This window comes from Sardina pilchardus, chromosome 17 (genome assembly GCF_963854185.1).
Source record: "Sardina pilchardus chromosome 17, fSarPil1.1, whole genome shotgun sequence".
NCBI lineage: Eukaryota > Metazoa > Chordata > Actinopteri > Clupeiformes > Clupeidae > Sardina > Sardina pilchardus.
Genome location: NC_085010.1, coordinates 26,020,020 through 26,040,609, shown reverse-complemented (window position 1 = coordinate 26,040,609; position 20,590 = coordinate 26,020,020). Strand labels below are relative to the sequence as shown.

The window sequence follows — 20,590 nt, the reverse complement described above, 5'->3', positions numbered from 1 at the left end:
CCCAGGTTTGTTGTTTTGGGAATATCACTGTAATTAAATCCATTTGTTTTTGTAATGACTCTGAAGCAATGACCCCCCCCCCCCCCCTCCCTCTCTCTCTGTTTTTGCCTGGGCTCCAGCCCAGCTGATCTTTTCCCAATTAGTTGTGGTCAGGCTCCTGATTAGGCCAATCTGCTGGAGGTAGCAGCACGGTACAGGAGGAATGTCCTCGACACAAAAAAAGACTGGGTGACAAAAAAAAAGTACCTTTTTAAAATATGGTGCACAATAGAATGAGAAGAAAGACACAAATGTGTACAATTGGTTATTGCTTCTTTTTTTTTGTAATCATGGATAATTGTCGCCTTTTTTAAAAAGGGCTTCAATGAAAAGCCCAATCAAGACAAGGGGCATTTAATACAAATGGCAAATTACACAATAATACAATACTAAAAGTAATACAAATCTCAGTCTTGCCTGCTTCCATCAAGACTGCATTGTCCGTATATCGACTGTGTGAGTGGTGGGGCATTTAAGACTGATATGAACTTGAAAGGAATCATTACTCTGGGGGGAACTTATTACAGTGGCAGCATAACTAAGGAAGAAAAGCCTGACTAAATTGTGAACACCTGCACTGCACACCTATTTTCTTCCCTCCCATGGCTTTCATTGTAATCAAATTGTTAAGACTATTTTCTGCTGATCAAAACTGAGTGAGTGGAGAGGTTGAATGAATGGACAAAAAAGCACCATCTAGTGGCAAATAGCTGGAGTTACATGTTGCTTTCTCCTCAGGACCGCTAAAAGAGCTCTCAACTTATTCAAGAGGTGTTCAAGTGTTTCCGATATTGGGATAAATCACAAACAACTTTAAAAAGAGGATAATAGTAATATAAAGGTTTAAAAGAAAAAGGACACAGAATGTTTACAATGTACAAGTTTATTTTTATTGAACTCTTCAGTGGTTGGTAGTCACAGCAACAGCTTGCATGTATGAAGCCACACGCCTATTTTACAAGATAAATGGGATGTTTAAAAAGGGGATGAAAACAATAACCAAAACAAGAAAAAAAAAATCTAAACCAATGAGGAGACAGCTGACAGTCCAACTACAGCGACTTTTTTGTGTTCTGCACTACAGTATTGTTATTTTTTTTCTCTTTTATCTTAAAAGGCCACTGAAAAAAGCGTAAAAACATGTTTACCATTGCATGGACTTGAATTTGACAAGGTGGCAAAGTTCGCTACGAACCGGACAAGACTCCTCACATGGCATTGACAGTGCATGTAGACATCTGTGAAACAGGACTGGGGTTAGCGATAACATAGGGATTTTATCGGTTTCGTTTCGAGTTGGGGGGGAGAAAAAAAAACCTCTCTGCTAATACTACAGGTTAAAAAAACAAACAAAAAAAACAAATGGGGGAAAAAACGAACACTCTTTCAAGGAGACTAAATACAAATGTGTGAAATGTAGTGAAGCAATTATATTATTATTATTATTATTATTCTCATCTCAGCAATGTTTGTGGAACACTTTAAAAACTGAAAACAAAAAAAAGAGGATGCACTGAACACTGTAGCTGAAGCCCTCGGAGAAGGGAGTAGCTCTACTGTAATTCAATGTCTTTAGGCTATAAAAGATGATGAAGGAAGAAAGGAAAAGAAGAAAGTAAGGAAGAAGAAGAAAAAGTTTAAAACACACTTTTTTGTCCTCTGGAATTTGTATATTTTTAATAAGTAACAGACGGGAACCATAAACGCATGCCATGTGTTGGTCTCAAACGATACATACAGGTATATACAGTTTCACTCAGTACCTGCTAAAAACATAGTGAGGATTTAAGAATATAAACCAACGACTACACTACAAACTTAAAAAAAAGAGAGAGAAAAAAAATTGGAGAGAAGGAAAAGAGAGGGAGGAGAGGTGGGAGCAAGCGATGGAGGTAGGGGACGATGGGGGGAGAAAACCCTTTAATAGTGATGGGACTCGTCATTAAAGCATTTTTTATATGAAAGAAATGCATATTGCACATACAGTGAAAGCTTAAATTCCACCAGGTCCACCTGTTCCAGTAAAGCGAGAAATTCTGTTGGCCCTCCTAGAGGAACATGCCAACATAGGTTCATCCGGAGGCATGTGGAGAGACGTGTGTGTGTGCATGCGTGTGTGTGTATACACATGTATGTATGTGTGTGTGTGTGTGTGTGTGTGTGTGTGTGTGTGTGTGTGTGTGTGTGTGTGCGCGTGTTTGTGTACAGAAGCACAGAGGGGGAATGTTGGAAGGTCAGAGCCTCCAGGCCTTTGGGGAGGCGTGAGGACAAGTGTGGCACTTTGGGCAGGGGAGGGGTTGGGGCAGGTGACATGTGTAGAACACACACGCACGCACACACGCACGCACACACGCACACACACGCACACACACGCACACACACGCACACACGCACACACACGCACACACGCTCACACACGAGAACACACACACACACACACACACAGGGCTTGAGGGAGATCGGCAAATGGCTAAAACTCCTAACACACACAGAGGGCTTACAAGGGAGACCCGGACCATGCCTGAACCCCCCTTTATAACAGACATCGGTATGGAGGGGAGGGGATGGTAGACGCAGGAAAGAGGGGGACATTTTGGGTGGGGGGCGGAGGGGGGGATAAATGAAAGGAAGAAAGAAAGAAAAACATTCTGTGGCACAAATAAAAAAAAAAATAATAGGTGGTGAATATAACTGTTCTTCTGTGACATCCCAAGAGATCAAAGCAAAGTGTTTCTCATTGTCTTCCTTCTTTCATTTATATACAACTAAGGCTTATTGGTTAAATAGTTTTCGAGGCGTTCCCTGCCCACTAGGATTTCATCTGCTTATCTTTTTTTTTTTTTTTTTTAAATCTTCTCAATGCTGTTCGCACCGCTGTCGCTTGCTGTAAACTCAGTGGTCCTGTCTAGAGGCAGCGGTGTAAAAGAAACATAATAATTCTATATGAACATTCTAACGGGGAACGTGTGAGGGGGGGGTGGGGGGGTGAGTGTTGCAGTGTAGGAGTGAGGGGGGGGGGGGGGGCAAGGAGGATACAAAACAAAGGAGAGAAAGAGAGAGAGAAAAAAAATAGAAAATAAAATGGTGTAAAAAAAACAGAGAAAAGACTGATCAGGAGAGAAGGAGCTTTTCTTGTCACTCATGTCTGTTTGCAATTAATATCTAAATGTGCAATACCATTAGTTTGCTGCCATGGGTTGGGATTTTAGGGGGTGGGGGGGGGGGGTATTGGGGTGGTGAGGGAGGGTCACAGACACCGAGAGAGGGGGGGCAGCGGGTGAATGCGGGGTGGGGTGGGGGGGTTGGGGGGGTAAGGTTCTGTTCTATTTGGAAAGCTTGCTAATGACTCGAATCAGGGCTCCATTTTCGTCCTTTAGTCTCTGGTTATCTGCTTTCAAGTCTGGTAGCATCTGAAACACAAAACAGGGAGGGGGGAGAAAACGTACTGTTAGTACATTGTCTTGATACCATGGTTAGGAGGAAGAGCCAATTAAAAACCCAGCGCTGGTGCAGGTTAATTGCACGGCCTGTGTTGTCGACTGACAGAAACCCACAACGCCGGGCTTGTCCTTTGTAACGGGTCTCTCTTTCTCTCTCAACACACGCCAAGTGGTGTGCGGCAAGCGCACGAGAGAGACAGAAAGAGAGAGCATACACTGCAGTCCAAAAAAACACAAAACAAAAACAGGAGGGAAATGAAAGAAAAATCAAAAACGCCGCCAAACAGCCATGCATACACAGAGCCAGAGAGAGAGGGAGCCAGAGAGAGACAGAAAGAGAGAGAGAGACAGAGAGAGACAGAGAGAGGAGAGAGCTGAAAAGTCACGACATGGGACAAACTCCTGCGAAACAAACAGGGCTTCTTTTGTCTGTCAAGAGAAACCGTCTGCAAGCATAAAACGAACCAGATTGAAAAGAACGAGAACGGGGGGAGGGAATAAAGCTTGAGTCAAATGCCACTTCGGTCACTATCTGTAACTGCAATGCGGGGACTGATAGCATTCGGAAAGAAGAGTGGCCGTTCGCCGAATGCTGCGAAAAAAATCACAACAAAAGCACTGGCCTTATTACACTATTCACCTGTATCAGTCCAGTCCAATACAAGGAACTGCAAATGGGCTCTTGGGAATAGATTCTATGAGTGTTTACCTGGAAGGCACCAAATATCAGATTAGAGCCTCCAAACCTCTTTTCCGTTAAGATGTAATGATGTGAATCCGACCAGTAAAACTCAATTGTGCAGAATCTCGGAAACATTCCGTAATAAACTAAAACGGTCTGAAAATCGGTCCTCATATTCTGTGCCATTCTTCGTAATTATCTTCAATTAACCAGAGGAACAGATCGCCCGACTGCTTACCAGATTGTGAGTTTATTGTGTCTGCAGTTGTGTTATTGACTCGGGGAAAACAATAAAAGGAGAGTTCATAAAAAATGTGTTTCCCTGTGCGCTGAGGACAGGGGTTGGCTGGCGACAGTGCTTCCTTTAGCTGTTTAATGGAATCTTTCTATGACAAGCTCTGCTGAGGAATTTTGGCACGCCGAGGTCATATTTCACTTCCAAACCATCAAATTTCACTTCCAAGCCATCAATGGGTGTTAATTACATTCCTTTGGCGTCCTTGGGGATGTCGCACGTCGTACAACATAGTCATGATGCATTTGTGTCTCCAAGCCATGCAACAGACTTTCGCCACAGGCAGTAACACACAGGCCGGGCTTCAGTTAACACAACAGGGTAGAGAGATAGGGGTCTGGGAGACGGACTCTTTATGAGACCCGAACGTACAATTAAAAGTGTGTGTGTGTATGTGTGGGGGAGGGAAGAGGCAAAGAACGTAAAACTTCATCTGTGGGTTCAAACACCACAAAAAGCCACATCATGCAAAGAAGCCAAAAGAAGCCAAACCAATGCAACTGCAACCAGTCGGAGGGGCTTCAGAACACCACGCCAGAGGAGGGGAGGGGGAAGAGGGGGCAATAAAACTAATGGGGGGGGGGGGGAAACACTTGCACACGTGTGATTCATTACTGAAAAAAATTAAAACTTTTTGTTGTTGTTGCTGTATTGGGATTTGCTATTGTCAGTGACAATTGATCACCAATGTGGCCCATAGATGCTTAACCTATTAAATCTATCTGATTCAACAAAACCATACACAAGCATTATCTATGCTGTAGATATTTTTTGTTGTTGTTGTTTTTTAAGTAATGACCACACACCTAATTGGGTAGGGAGGTTCCCTCAGCCAACGCTCTTGTGTGGTAGAAGGGAACATATTTTTTTTTGGGGGGAGGTGGTAGTCAGGGGTAAAGGTAGGGGGGTAGCTCAGAGGCAGAGGAGGGAGGAAAGGGGGTGCACCTGCCTGTCTAGGGGTGTGGGGCGGAGCACGAATGGAGCATGACAAAGAAGGGAGTGATGGACAAAGTGGGTGGCGAATGAGGACAGGTAGAGGAGGTGGCTGTTGTTGTTGCTGCTGCTGATGTTGTTGTTGTTTGGGGGGGCCAAAGGGAGGTGGCATGGCGTAGGGTGAGGGTGGGTGGGTAGTTTTGGCTGGGCGCGTGGCGGAGAGCCTACAGGTCCACTGCGGGCAGCGAGGAGCTACAGGAGGTGGTGGCGGCGGACAGCTTGGCCACCACGCGCGCCAGGGCGCGGTTCTCCGCCTGCAGCCTCTCGTTATGCTGCCTCAACGCCTGAACCTGCTTTACCTGGTGGAGGTTCTGCAGGAAAACCACAACACAGGAGAGAGAGGAAGAGGAGGAGGAGGAGGAGAAAAGGAGGAAAAAAGAAAGGGATGGGGTGAGGGGTGGATGGAGAGAGGTAAAGGGAGAATGGATTAAGAAAAAGATGAGAAGGAGAAGGAGGAGGAGGAGGAGGAGGAGGAAGAGAAGAAAAGGAGGAAAAAGGAAAGGGATAGATGAGGTGAGGGATGGATGGAGAGAGGTTAAGGGAGAATGGATTACGAAAAAGATGAGAAGGAGGAGGAGGAGGAGGAGGAAGAGAAGAAAAGGAGGAAAAAGGAAAGGGATAGATGAGGTGAGGGATGGATGGAGAGAGGTTAAGGGAGAATGGATTAAGAAAAAGATGAGAAGGAGGAGGAAGAGAAGAAAAGGAGGAAAAAGGAAAGGGATAGATGGGGTGAGGGGTGGATGGAGAGAGGTTAAGGGAGAATGGAGGAAGAAAAAGATGAGAGAGTAAACAGGAAAAGAGAGGGAGAGATGTATGTCAGGAGATAGGGTGACAGAAAAGATTTAGTGTAGAAGAGAGAATTCAGAGAAAGATGCAGGCAAGTCAAGAGAGAGTGGAGAACACAAAACAATGTTCAGACAAGATGGAGAGAGAAAAATAAAGTTGTTAAAGAACAAAAACAAAAGAAACAAAACAAAATCAGGAACAGGAAAAAGCATCAGGGAGACAAAGAAAACAGAAAAACAAAACCAGGAAGACAAAACAGGAAAAGGGAGATTGTTACAAAAATGAGGACAGGCTTGCATAACAGTGAAAATGGCTCGAAGTCGAACACTACCATCAGTGCTATCTCGCAATCGATGTAAAGCAGTGACGTGAAAGAGCGGAGATGGCATCGCAGAATTGCTCAGCAAAAGCAGGACTCCGCAGATGGAGCGAGCTATCGAACAACAGCTCCTGGAAATGAGCGGCACTTGCTGATTCAGACATAATGGATTTTGTTTTGTGTTTCCTGAGACAGAACATTCAATCTGACACTGCTTTTGAGAAGCTAACAAGCACCGTCGAGGCAGATAAGTGTCGTGGGACTTGAGAATGCAACCAGTCATTTTCAAAACAATAAGACTCGCTGCAGTACACAGGCAGACTGTGCTGCGGGGTGTTGAACGCTACGATCTCAAAGCATCAAACTGATATATACCCACACGCTCACGCATACTTATGCACGCACGCACACACACTCAAACAAACACACACAGGATTCACTGCTGTCACAACAAGGCTTACGCCGTCATTTTCAACAACACAGAGTTGCATCAAAGCGATAAAAACTTTCAGCAAATTATTCCTCCGGTTCAGATGTTGCTGAGGTCACTAAAATGAATCACTTCCCAGAGTCTTTAGCCTATCACCCATTAACACTTTGAGATTATTTGTTTGTAGCAATCAATGGTAAGTAACACAAACAGACTCTTCAGTCCCCCCCCAGCATACATCATACACATTAAAGAGTCCGATCATACAGCGCCATTAGATGAAACAGCTCTTTTCAATATTTGAGTTACTGAGAAACAAAAGATCCAGCCGTTTCCCATAATCATCAACCAATTACTAATCAAACATCATTTAATTTAGGCCTACGACTAATCTTTACGTCATTACATTAATGCAATGTGTCACAGGTAGATAAACATGATTCACGTCTACACAATAGCTGCAGTAAACATAAGATTCATGACTTGTGATGTGTTATGCCATCGTTGTAAGCGTTACCTTGAGTTCCTCCTCCATCTCAGAAATCTTCCTTTCTAGAGCCCTTCTTTCCTACAGGGGTGGAGACACATAAAGAGTGTTTACTTGACACTGGTCATGCACACGTCCACACACATACACACACAAAAAGCACAGTGAGACATCGCCCAGCACGCACACACACTGCATACACACACACACACACACACACACACACACACACACACACAAACACAGAGAGAGTATTCACACAGACTGCATCCACAGCCTCTACTAAACTCCCCTGCGGGAGCTGATGTGAGTTCTGACCCCAAGGCAATGCCCATCCCGTACATGAATGGAGATTCCTATTTGGAGGGTGTCAGCACAGACCAATTGATGTGTACAGTTAGGTAGAGGTTAGGGGTCATGGCTGTCTGGATGGATGGATGGATGCAGTTTGTGACATGTAATGAGTAGATAAACGTAAAGGTGGATGAGCAGGAAAAAAAGAGAGAGAGAGTGAGAGAAAGAGAGAGAGGTGTGGAAGCTCAAAAACACAAGCAAGGTGGTGAAGCATGGAGGACAAAACCTGAGGGGGGAGTCGCTGTGAAATGGGGGAGTAGCCTAGTTATTCAGTCGGCAAGTTATTTCTGGGTAGGTACACATCTCCCCTGGAGGAGTGTACACTATGGAATGTATATGGAATGAGGTATGGCGGACAGGAGGGGTCAACCAAAGAGTCTCAGTCATGCATGGCTGGAGGGGGATGGGGGGGGGGGGGGGGGGGGGGCAATGCATGGCTGCGTTGGTTGGTCCAGGAGGCCCATGTTTGCACAGGCAGACCGGTTATGTGAGGGCATGAATGTGAATATGATGAATATGGCCCTGGGAGGTGTCTAGGTGAGACTGTGGCAGGAACTTCTTATTAGAGGGAGACTGCTTTTTTTTTCACAGCCTCAAAATGGATGACCTGGATGAGGGGGTGGAAATTGGGTCTAAATTAGCAGAGAGCGAGAGAGCGGTTACGCCCCTGGGGAGTTGAAGGTGGCGGTGCAACAACCGTGACTCAAAAACATTACAGGTGTGGTTGTTGATGTCCAAACAGCACATGCAAAAAAAGACTAAAAAAACATTTCCATGTTCTTTCTTTAGAATTAAAATGATCCAGATGCATTCTCTCCCATCTCATTCGCAAACACACACACACACACACAGACACAAACCAGGTCGTAGGTAACATAGACCAACACTCAACAAAGGTGAACCACACGTTGCCTACGAGCTCTAAGACACACACAAACACACACACAGGTGTACAGAAGGGAGCTTGTGATTGGCTTGAACAGGAGAGAGGGGTGGGTGGAGTGGACCTCCCACACCGCCCTCATCAGCTAGATGGGCATATGTGAACAGCCAGGAGTAGCATAGCCAAATGAGCTGTAGGGAACTTGGCTTAAAAAGAACCATACCACCCAGCTGATACTGAGGCCTGCTTGAACCCTTCAGACATAAACCAGTTGGCAGTGGATTATCATTTAGCTTTAACTTTTGACACATAACAAAAAGGAGATGATCGTTGTCTGTTTATACGGCACACAGTAAAACTTTAAGCTTTTAGTAGTGACAGAATCATTTAACATGTGAACTATGTTTATTTGAAATGGATAAAGATTTATTAATGTGAGTAAAGTCTCAAGGAACTTTATGAACTCGAGGAACTGTTATGAATTTGTTAAAAAATGTGAAGTGGAGTTGGAAGAAGCACTGGGCATGTTCGGTCTAACAGTGCTGCAGAGATGCGATAAGAAAATAAAAAATAAATCATCTTTACCCTTTTCTCCATCTCCAGCTGCGAGCGATCAGCGAAGCGTTCCTGCCTCTGCAACACAAACAAGAACCGTGACCGGAGTGACATTTGCAGCGCTTTACTACAACATAAGCCGCTTTTCTACAACACACACATACGGCACGACAAATCACAATCACCAGACTGGAGTTAAGACTCATGGCTGCTGGATGTCTGGGTGGAACACAGTGGGGGGGGGGGGGGGGGGGGGGGTAAATAGTCCAGACAGAGAGAGATGACAGCGCATTTCCTGTCTAGCACTGAACGAATCCAGAGAATTAACGGTACACAGCTCACCTAGCATCACAGTGTCATGTGACAGCACAAACATGCAAAGTCTTTTCTTCATACAAAAGTCATTAGATTAGCCTTAGTCTCGGTCAGTACAGTACAGGACTGCGTTTCCACACAGGTTAGTGGTCGAGCAACCATCATGAGATTGAGAGAGTGATCAAGATGATGAGTCTCTCCCATAATTTAACTGTCGTTGTTGTCCAACGACAAGGAGTTTTTTTTTCATAGATGTCCAAAGACATATTTTTTTTTGGGGGGGGGAACGAAACTCACTCCAGTACAGTACTGAACTCAACACTGCACAGAGCACATCATCAACTCAGCCGTCTCTCTGAGAGCAGCGTCCGTCTAAGCTGGACTGGGCTGGACGCAGTAGCGGAGGAAAGTTCCCTCTGCCCTGCTGCTGCTGCTTCTGCTGCTGCAGGAGTCGCGTCTGACCTGTGTGGCCTTCTCCAGCTGGAGCTTCAGGTCGGCCAGCTCCAGGTCCGTGTCGCGTAACTGCGCCTTCAGCTTCTCGTTTTCTGCTAGGATCTGCTCGTAAAGCTGGGGACGAGGGAACAGGAAACAGAAAAAGGAGGGAGGATTAGGAGTCTTACTCTTTATGAACAGTGTCTCTGGCTTTTTATGTTTCAAGGTCTAGGGTCCAATACATCACTGGTCACCTACAATGCTACAACTGAGCATTTTGCAGATAGATGAGCAAATAGGAAAAGCGAAGGCGAAGGCAGTACGCAGTCACTTTTCTTTCAGCCTTCTCAATATGCATTCACACACACAAAATGATCTATCATATTAACATATTATTATAATATAATTGTTCCTAATTGTTCCAGTATTATGTATAAATGACCAAAATATTGAATGCATAATGCATTAGAAAACAATTGCAGTTGAGAAAGAATGGAGAAGAAAATAGAGTACATGCTACAAGCCAATTCAGAAAACAGTGATGCCATTCGGCGTGGCGTCTGCTCCGGCGTCGTTACCTTCTTATAATCAGTGCTGTCGTCTCTCTCCAGCCGGCTACTGTACGGCCGCCGCCCTTCGCCGTAGCCACGGCTCGTCAGGTGCTCGTAGCGGTCGCCGGAGGAAGTGCTAGTCAGGCCCGAGTCGTTCCTGGGGCAGAGCCGTGGGGAGGAGAGCAACGGTCAGCGGGCGTCACATCGTTATCGGCCCAATACACCAAAACAAATATCGCAGCGGGATAGATAGACTGAAGGTGGAGTTGGAAGAGAGAGTGGCATGGTGTGTGATGTCCGGCGTGACGGCGTTGGTAAATAAAGTGACCACACCGAGCACAGTGTTTGTGTGAGGAGCAGACAGAGAGAAAGAGGCAGTGACAGGTAGAAAGAAGTAGTAGAGAGAGAAAAAAAGAGATAGGGAGGGAGGAGAGAGAAATAACTACCACGTACCTGGACAGCCGGTCGCTCTGAAAGAGAAAGGGAGAGAGAAACAGAAGAGAGGAATTATCAGTAATGCCTTTACCTGCTGCTGAGAACACAACTCTGCATGACATTTTCAGAACGACTTTGTTTTCCCACTGTCTAGACAGCGAGTGCGTCTGGAATGCAGATTAATCAATTAGTGTGGAGCACGTCCCCTCCAACCCCAACTCTCGCTCTCCCTCTCTTCTCCTTCATGTTCTTCTCTCGTCGTGCCGAGTTACGGCCGCATCACCGCAAAGCAGACGCTAATGTCGAGAGGCATCAGTTGGAGAGAGCGGAGACGTGTAGTGCAAGGAGACACGCTGCCTTGGCAGGGGCCCTCAGCGCTCTCCCTCTCTCCAGAGACCAGGGAGGGGGGGGGGGGGGGGGTGTCCTTCCTCTCAAAGAGGCTGTGTGGATATTTAATTTGAACTTCGTTTGGCAGGCACCATGCTGTCCACAACAGAGAGCCGCACAGGGAAGGCGTGTGTGTGTGTGTGTGTGTGTGAGAGAGAGAATGTGCGTGTGCATGTGCTTGTCTGTGTGTGTGGTGTGTTGAAAAATGAATGTCATATTTCGGCCTATTCCATCATCTTCATGAGGCGCGCAGGAAACATGCATCTAAATCTGTCACTCTCATACCACTGCCCCCTCCTGACCCTACTTCAGCTTGTCCACTTGAGATGTGAAGAAGCTGCCAAGCCTGCTAAAGCCTTGGCCACTGCCCACTGCGCTTGGCCTCAGCCAAGGCCTTTCATCCTCCGCCAGAGGTCCGGCAGTGGGGGCAAAAGAGCAGAGGAAGTGCTGATGACTGCGCTGCCGCTGCCACTCAGTTTCATCCCCCACTATGCGGAATGACAGTTTCGAGATGGAAACTGCGGCACCTCTGAGCCTTTCCGGAGCAGCTAGTGCAGCAGAGATGGACGCTAAAGGTGGGAGGGGGGGAGGGCTCGCCCAGGGGGACAGGCTTACAGGAAGTCAGGCGTGGTGTTGAGGAGAAGGCTCTTCCCGGAGGACTATGGACGTGCGTGTGTGTGTGTGTGTATGCAGCCGGCCAGCACTTGATTGCCAGGAAGCGTAGAACCGACACTGGGCTGTGTGTCAGCACATCCGCCTGCGGACAGGAGCGCAGAAAGCGCTTTCAGGGGAAGAAGTGGGTGATATTTAATTGACAAAGGCTGTAGACCGTTTCAAGAGAGTTCCATTATCAGTATCGTAGTTCCCACAAGGTTTACGTTTTAACATTCCATTATGTAATGCAACGGAAGTAGCTTGGCAACAACATAGAATGCTCAAGCATTGTTTGTTTTTCTTTTTGAAAGCGTCAAAGGCAAACAACGCAGAACATACACTACTCATAAAAACTTCAACTTTCGGGTGACATCTCAGGATAAACCTAAAATCCACCATAACCTTTACAGGTGAACTTCATGCGACCTTCTCTACATTTTAGAATGTGCATGTCCAACAGTTCAATGTCTCAGTAGTACTTTCTCTACTGAAACATTACATTTCACCCAAAAGCCAAAAGCGTGTGTGGGAATGGCAGGTAGGAAGGACAGCTACACACACTCTAAGGACTCTTCCCACATTACGTGCCCTCAGAATCAAAGACTGCTATTCTCTTAGCAAATTGTCTAAGTTGTTGTGTGTATGATGTGCCATAAGAGGGGGGAAAAAAAGGAAAATCTGAACGACCAAAATCATACAGTTGTTCTGACTTCTAAGAGAAGCCAGGAAATGGTTGTTTTTGCTTTTGACATAGCCATTGAGCCTCTGTTTATGATATCAGATCCTCGTTGTAAAACCCTGGCACTAAGAACAGAGGTCTGACACACATTTCTAACAGATGTCCCACATTGAAGCAGGGGAAACCTATGTGAAACTTTGTGTGTAAAGCATCCTTTTTATACACCCTTCCCTCCAACATCGACCACGAGTTACAAACAAGCTGGGTCAATGATACTCTCTAACTCTCAAGTTCCCTCCCTCCCCCCCTCCCTCTCTCTTGCTCTCTCTCTCCCTCTCTCTCTCTCTCCCTCTCTCTCTCCCTCTCTCTCTCCCTCTCTCTCTCCCTCTCTCTCTCCCTCTCTCTCTCCCTCTCTCTCTCCCTCCCTCTCTCTCTCTCCCTCCCTCTCTCTCTCTCTCCCTCTCTCTCTCCCTTTCCCTCTCTCTCTCTCTCTTCCTCTCTCTCTCTCTCCCTCCCTTTCTCCATCTGTGGAGCTAATGGCCCTCCATTTCCTCTCCATGATTGCACCCCACCCCAACTACAAAGCAGCTCTCCCTGCTGCTCTGATCGGGCTCCAGGAGAGCTTCCACACTGCCCTCGGTCAGGCCACTCCCTTCCTCAGTTAGCAGCCCAGACCAACGGCCAAATCGGCTCTAGTTTGACATTTAATATAATAAGCAAACGCTTATCGCAGGCAGTAAACGTGTCAGTCACTGCTTGTCATTGCAAAGTGTGTGGGTGTGGGTGTGTGTACGTGTGTGAGCTACACATCTTTTATAGGAGTATGAAGTGTTGAAAATGTAGAGTTCAACAACCGTGTGGAATAAATAAAGAATTGACAGAGCTGACTCTGTGCTAACAGAGGACACAGACTCGACTTGAACACTGAAAAAGAAACAACCGAAAACAAAAATAAAACCAGATTATCGTTGTTTGAGATCAATGAAAGCGAATTGTAGTCTACTACAGTAGAGGCATTGTCTCAACAAGGGCACATGAACAGTAGCACTGGTGGATTTGCGGACGGGCAATTACGGGCGTAAACATGTGCATTCTCCTACAGGGCCTTCCATTCACTTGCGTACTGAACTGTGCCTGAGACGGCTTTGGGCTTTGCAGAAATCACCCTGGCAACGGAACAATTACAGGAAGGTGGATAAGGGGAAAAACAACTAGTGCAGGTCCAAAGTCAGCAGAAATGCCAGGAGCAAAAGTGAGAGTGTGTGTGTGTGTGTGTGTGTATGTGTGTGTGTGTGTGTGTGTGTGTGTGTGTGTGTGTGTGTGTGTGTGTGTTTTCTCTTGCAGTCTCGCTCTCCCTCTTTTTGTGTGTGTGGAAAAAGTCTTCTCTCCACACAGAAGCTCCAAAATAGGACAACTATGAGCATGGGTCCTTGACTAAAGAAGGTGAGATGGACCATTTCCACCACTTTTGTTTTTCCACAGTTCGCCTCAACAGGTCGGCCAGTAGCCCAGGCCAGCTGAGAGTCAGCCAGGTCTAAGAATATCCCCCACACAGCACTAGACAGGGCTAGGAGTACACAGTGAGGTGACTGTAGGGTCACCACAAAGGCTACAGACAGGTGACAAAAGAGGGTTACCTGTGGTTCGCCTTTAGTGCTGCCCTCTTCGGAGTCGGACTGTTGATCTGGATCATTCTCGTCGCTCTGTGGGAGAGATGGAGACAGAGAGGGAGGGAGTGGAGGAGGAGAAAGAGAAAGAGAGAGTGAAAGAAAGACAGGGAGGAGGAGGAGGAGGGGGGGGTCACCTTTTACACTCAAGTAAAGCACTGAGGAGACGGTTAAATCAATTGCAAATCTGGGCTCTTTAGCTGTGCGTGCTGCTTTCATTTGATGTAGAGCCATGGAGAGTAATGCAATAAAAACCCTGCCTCGTCCCACACCAAAGACCGTGCTCTCTCTCACTCTCTCGCTCTTTCTTTCTCTCGGCAGGGAACAACCGAACCAGTAAGGGCCTAATAAAACAGCTGGGTATCTCTGTCCAATCTTCCATTACACTCATTTGGAGCAGTATGATATGATATTACTGTGTGTGTGTGTGTGTGTGTGTACACAAGTGTGCTTACAGATGACTGACTGTGTGTGTGTGTGTGTGTGTGTGTGTGTGTGTGTGTGTGTGTCTAGATGACTCAGTGTGTGTGTGTGTGTGTGTGTGTGAGATTGTGTGTGTGTGTTTTTGTTTGTGCATGTGTGCTTTATGAAATGAGGGAAGCCTTGCCTAGTAGCCCTAACACAGGAATGAAGACTGGCACATCAGCTGCTGATATGTGTACAAGAACATCCATGTACATGGTGCACCACATAAATGTACATATCTCTGTGTGTGTGTGTGTGTGTTTGTGTGTGTGTCTAAGATTGATTGTGTTCAATGAGATCTATTGTAAAACGTGAACACAAATAAAGGCATTAAAGTGTGTGTGTGTGTGTGTGTGTGTGTATCTAAGATTGTTTGTGTTCAATGAAATCTACTATAAAAAGTGAACAAAAATAAGGGCATTCAAATGTGTGTGCATGTGCCTGTGTGTGTGTGTGTGTGTGTGTGTGTGTGTGCGCATGTGCGCGTGTGTGTGTGTGTGTGTGTGTGTGTGTGTGTGTGTGTGCATGTGTGTGTGTGTGTGTGTGTTCTTACATCCGCAGTCCAGAAGGGGACCCCGGTGGAGCGCCTCTTCTCTCGGGGGCGTCGGCGCTCTCGTATGGAGCGGGGCTGGGACTTGTCCTCACCCTCCTTCTCCTCCTCCTTCTTATCCGACTCTGGAAGAGAGAAAGAGGACAAAAAAAAAAAGACAGGAAAGGAAAGGAAGAGAGAAAATAAAAAAAAGACAGGAGTGGAAAAGAAGAGAAAAAAGGAGAGGAAGAGAATGGAGAGACTCCCATCAGATCCACAGTCATATCAAAGACACAATATACAAGAGAGGCCAAGTAAACATCAATGACTTGCAGAGATGTTTTCTATCCATGGATCATTAAATGCAATGGGCTTTGAAAGATATACACCCTCTGGCTGCACACAATATCTGCATCAATTTCCCTCTCCGACACAGGCACCAGTTTTGGATCTACATCCACCGAACGATGTCAAAATTTCTGGCCCTCATGATCCAACGCATGAAAAGCTTCCATTCATCTGCTGGCCATATGCGGTCAAGTTCATCTGGGTCAGACAACTGAATCTCTCCTGGACATCAAATAACGACATTGTTTATTAAACACAATCGCTGCTTTAATGCACCGAGCGCACCCCGGCTGGCTGGACGGGCCCTCAGCGCAAACAGAGCGATCGCTCGCAACGGGGGAAACAAAGCTCGCACTGTGGCCTCCGCTCGCCCATGAAGAATGAAGCCTTTCTATTCTTCTCCTGATATTTTATGGGTTTATTCTACCAGAGGGCAAAACGTCGAGGGGGTGGAGTGGGGGGGGGGACCGAGGGGGACGGAGGGAGGGGGGTCTCTCCATTGTAAATATTCCATTTAAAGCAGTGAAATCCACCGTTCTCTCTGGTTGCTGTGCATTAATAAGCTTTCGGGCGCAGCGGATCCCGTGTGAATCCCGAGCCGGGCAGACTTAGGCTGGGGTGGAATTCAGCTTAGTGTGTCTGCACTCGCACGGCCCCCTCGACTCGCTGCGCCTGCACGCTCAGGTCCGGTAGCAAGGCAAGGGTGTGTGTGTGTGTGTGTGTGTGTGTGTCAGTAAGTAGTATGTGTAAGTGAGTAAGTGTATGTGTAATAGATCTGGGAATTGCTAGCTCCATAAGTGCAGGATGGTGTGGGTGTGTGTGTGTGTGTGTGTGTGTGTGTGTGTGTGTGTGTGTGTGTGTGTGTGTGTGTGTGTGTGTGTGTCTGTTTAATGCATTTAGATCTGGACAATGTCACGGTCAGCACTACTGGTCTGAGTGTGAGTGTGTGCTTGAGCTATTGTCTAACCATGACTGTGTGTATACAATACATTTTGACCTGTGCAACTCCAGCACTGAAGCTCTGAGAAATCCAGACACAGACAGAGAGAGAGGGAGATAGGGAGAGAGAGAGAGAAAGAGAGGGAGAGAGAGAGAGAAAGAGAGAGAGAGAAAGAGAGAGAGAGAAAGAGAGAGACAAAGAGAAAGAGGGTGTGCGTGTGTGTGCGAGCAACAAAGCCTGCATCATCTGCGAGTGTATGCAATACATTTTGCAATGCCAGCACTGATGGCCTGAGAACACTAGAGTGTGAGTGCGCGTGTGTATGTGAGAGAGTGTGTGTGTGTGTGTGTGTGTGTGTGTGTGTGAGTGAGTGAGTGAGAGAGCGCTTGCATGCCTTTGTCTATGTGGCTGTAGCAGTGGCTGTGGCTGTGGCTGTGTGTGTAATGCATCTAAGCCTGTGTAATGGCCATTGGCTGCTCTGTGCCTGAACCCACTCATGCCTGACTCAAGGGCTTGTGTGAGTCCCTCTGCCCCAGCAGGGGGCAGAAACCAGGCTGATTGGGGCTTAACAAAAGCAACCTCACCCGACCTTGACTGACCTTCCTCAACCCAGCAGCACCGAATGAGACCAGAGGACCAGAGAAGGGAATGAGGGGACAATCAGGCATCCAGTTTTCTGCCATGGTGGTGTCGATTTGGAACAACTTGACGTAAATTGTTTTGACTGTGTGACTGTACGTTCCTTGCATCCTAGAACCACTATTCATGGGTTTCATCAGGTCCCTTTCCACAGGTGTACTAATCAAGCACCATGTAGTCTGCATTGATAATCAAGGTGCTTGATTTTATACACCTGTGGAAAGGGACCTGATGAAACCCATGAATACACACACCACACAACTTTGTGTCTGTGTGTGAGGGAGGGAAGGAAGGATAGAGAGAACACCACTACACTTGACACGGCCTATAAAGTCGATTTGGAACAACTTGACTTTGTTTTGACTGTACGTTCCTTGCATCCTAGAACAACTATACACACACCATTCGTTTTAAAGAAGGATGTATTTGCCGTTTTGCCGACCGGCTACGATTGGTCACAAGTGCTGGCCTATTACGTGCAGAGTAGTTTGAAAGACACCAGTTCATCCCACCCACAGGCTTCACCTCTGTGAATGGTCCGACTCCAGACTATACATTTCTGTATAGTTTGGCTTGCCAGGCTAAGGGAGGGAAGGAAGGATAGAGGGAACACCACTACACTTGACGCGGCCTATAAAGTCAACCTGTGTGTGTGTGTGTGTGTGTCTGTGTGTGTGTCTGTGTGTGTGTGTGTGTGTGTGTGTGTGTGTGTGTGTGTCTGTCTGTGTGCGTGTGCGTGTGCGTGTGCGTGTGCGTGTGCGTGTCTGTGTGTCTGTGTGTCTGTGTGTCTGTGTGTCTGTGTGTCTGTGTGTCTGTGTGTCTGTGTGTCTGTGTGTCTGTGTGTCTGTGTGTCTGTGTGTCTGTGTGTCTGTGTGTCTGTGTGCGTGTGTGCGTGTGTGTCTGTGCGCGCGTGTGTCTGTGCGTGTGTGCGCGTGTGTGTTTCTCCGTCTCACCTTTCTCGGTGTCGCGCGAGGAGCGGCTGTAGGTGGAGGTGATGCCGGAGAGGCTGTTGGGGCGGTTGAGGGCGCTGGAGGAGTAGAGCGAGCTGCTGCTGGAGGAGGAGGTGGTGGTGGTGGTGGTGGGCGCCGTGCTGGACGTGGTGCTGGCTGCAGAGGAGGACGAGCCGGGCCGGTAGCGCTGATAGGTCTGATGGAGGGATAGAGAGAGAGAGAGAGAGAGAGAGAGAAAGAAAGAGAGGGAGAGAGAGAGAGAGGGGGAGAGAGAGAAAGAAAGAAAGAAAGAAAGACGAAAGAAAGAGAGAGAGAGGGGGGGGAGAGAGAGAGAGAGAGAGAGAGAGAGAGAGAGAGAGAGAGAGGGGTGTGTGGGTATGTGTCAGAGAGAGTGAAAGTGAGTGAGAGAGAGAGGGAGGAGGAGAGAGGGGGAGAGAGAGAGATACAGAATGAGAGAGAGGTGTGCGTGGGCATAAGTGAGAGAGTGAGAGTGAGAAAGGGAGAGAGAGAAAAGGACAGAAAGAGCGAGTATTTGTGTGTGAGAGAGAGAGAGAAAGAAAAAAGTGTGAGAGATATCGAATGAGAGAGGGGTGTGTGGACATGTGTGAGAGAGCGAGAGCAAGAGAAAGAGATAAAGAAAAAGATAAAAAGATAAAGATAGAGAGAGAGAGAGATACATACATACAGAATGAGAGAGGTGTGAGAGAGAGTGAGAGTCAGAAAGAGAGAGAAAGGGGTGGAGTTGAGAGTCAAGCTCTTCAGCACTACGAGAGGGAATTTAGACCTGACAACCTCTCTTGACTACCACATATAAAAAATGCTAATGGCTTAGTCAATCATGGCTTCGACAAATCCAGATGAGCCATTTCAGAGAGGGTGTCATTATGCAAGACCCTAGAGACTGATATTTGGGGTTTTGCCCCAACTCCTCTATGTAGTGGCTGACCCCTCAAATCAAGGTCACGATTCATTAGCCAATGTTTATTTCATTACTTTCACATTTCTGCTCTTTGGCCTGCGAGAGGAATTTCTGCAGTAATGGCCAAACACTGAACAAGGGTCAGCCAAGCGGCCATGTCAATGTGTTTGTTGGAAGTGATCATGTTCAGTCAAAGATAATCAGTACTATTTATTTAATATGTCTGTGCAAGTGGACCTATTTTGTCCTCGGAGCTAACCTCTCCATCCCATGAACTCACACACTCACACACTCACACACTCACACACTCACACACTCACACACTCACACACTCACACACTCACACACTCACACACTCACACACTCACACACTCACACACTCACACACTCACCTCGTCGAAGCTGCGGTAGCGTGACCTGTAGTCGTCCTCTTTAGTCTCGGTCTCCTTCTTCTCCTCCTGCTGCTTCTCCTTGTCCTGTTTCTCCCTCTCGTCCTTCTCGTCCTCGCGGCGCGTGGTGGGGCGGGTGCGGATGATGGTCTTCTCCGCTTCCTGCAGGTCGGTCAGAGTCACCCCCTAAAAAAAAAAAAAAAAAAAAAGGCACAAAATGGCAGATGGTCAATGGACTGCATCCATATAGCGCATTTTTCTACTTCTGTGAACACTTGGAGCCCTTTACAATTTCATGCCTCACATTCACCGCACACACACACACAAATGGTAGAGGCTGCCATGCAAGGCGCCAAACTATATACCGTGAGGGGTTTAGGGTTCAGTGTCTTGTTCAAGGACATTTTGACAGGGTCAGGAGGAGCCAAGCTCAAACGGGCAGCCTGCCGGTAGCAGAACAACTCCTATACCTCCCAAGTCACTATTACCAAAGGTCAACGACAAGGTCAAAGCTTTGTAAACACCAAACTATTGTGTAAATGAGTGTAAATTCTAAAATGAGCTGTTTAACACCACATAGTCGTCAGCTAAATTGGATTTTTTAAAGGCAATTATCAAGTCTAAATTGAGCCATTAAAATAGTCTGTTGTTTAAGACACATCTGTTTGAAACGGGGACTGCTAATTAAAATCTGCTTGTAAACAGAAGTTTCCTTGTAAAAGCTGCAAATGCGTTGAGAAAATGGCCCTTAAAGCACATCTTTTTAATTCTTAACCAGCGCAATGGAGTGCTACTGAAAATTAAATTGAGATTAAATCATATCAAATGTATAATGTGGTGCCTTGTGAGCTTTCCTGATATCCTAGATGGGGGGGAAATTAGCATTTAGAATATAATCATTTTCCCCAGCATGTTTGTATTTGAACATGCAGCATACTTAGTCATATGACAGCTGCAAATTAGCATTGTATAGTATTGGATAGAGGTGCTCATAGGGTTCTTTTAGGTTCTCTTTTTGAGTTTGAGAA

At 46.6% G+C, this 20,590-nt stretch overlaps 1 protein-coding gene across 8 annotated transcripts in view; it reads right to left on the bottom strand.

The window, feature by feature from the left end:
- Positions 1 to 904: 904 nt before the first annotated feature.
- ppp1r12a (protein phosphatase 1, regulatory subunit 12A) overlaps positions 905 to 20,590 on the bottom strand; it is a 74,369-nt gene continuing 54,683 nt past the window's right edge. For 5 of the 8 annotated variants that reach the window (XM_062517547.1, XM_062517550.1, XM_062517552.1 and 2 more), the window contains 10 exons: positions 19,566 to 19,748; positions 18,258 to 18,450; positions 15,402 to 15,523; positions 14,354 to 14,419; positions 11,015 to 11,031; positions 10,589 to 10,718; positions 10,041 to 10,145; positions 9,294 to 9,341; positions 7,502 to 7,552; positions 5,412 to 5,760 (listed from right to left, as the gene is read on the bottom strand). In XM_062517547.1, the coding sequence (XP_062373531.1) occupies positions 5,614 to 5,760; positions 7,502 to 7,552; positions 9,294 to 9,341; positions 10,041 to 10,145; positions 10,589 to 10,718; positions 11,015 to 11,031; positions 14,354 to 14,419; positions 15,402 to 15,523; positions 18,258 to 18,450; positions 19,566 to 19,748 (1,062 nt within the window). In that variant the 3' untranslated portion in view covers positions 5,412 to 5,613. Of the gene's footprint in view, positions 3,450 to 5,411; positions 5,761 to 7,501; positions 7,553 to 9,293; positions 9,342 to 10,040; positions 10,146 to 10,588; positions 10,719 to 11,014; positions 11,032 to 14,353; positions 14,420 to 15,401; positions 15,524 to 18,257; positions 18,451 to 19,565; positions 19,749 to 20,590 lie in introns of those variants that run through there. The other 3 variants (XM_062517549.1, XM_062517554.1, XM_062517555.1) reach the window with 1 other exon arrangement.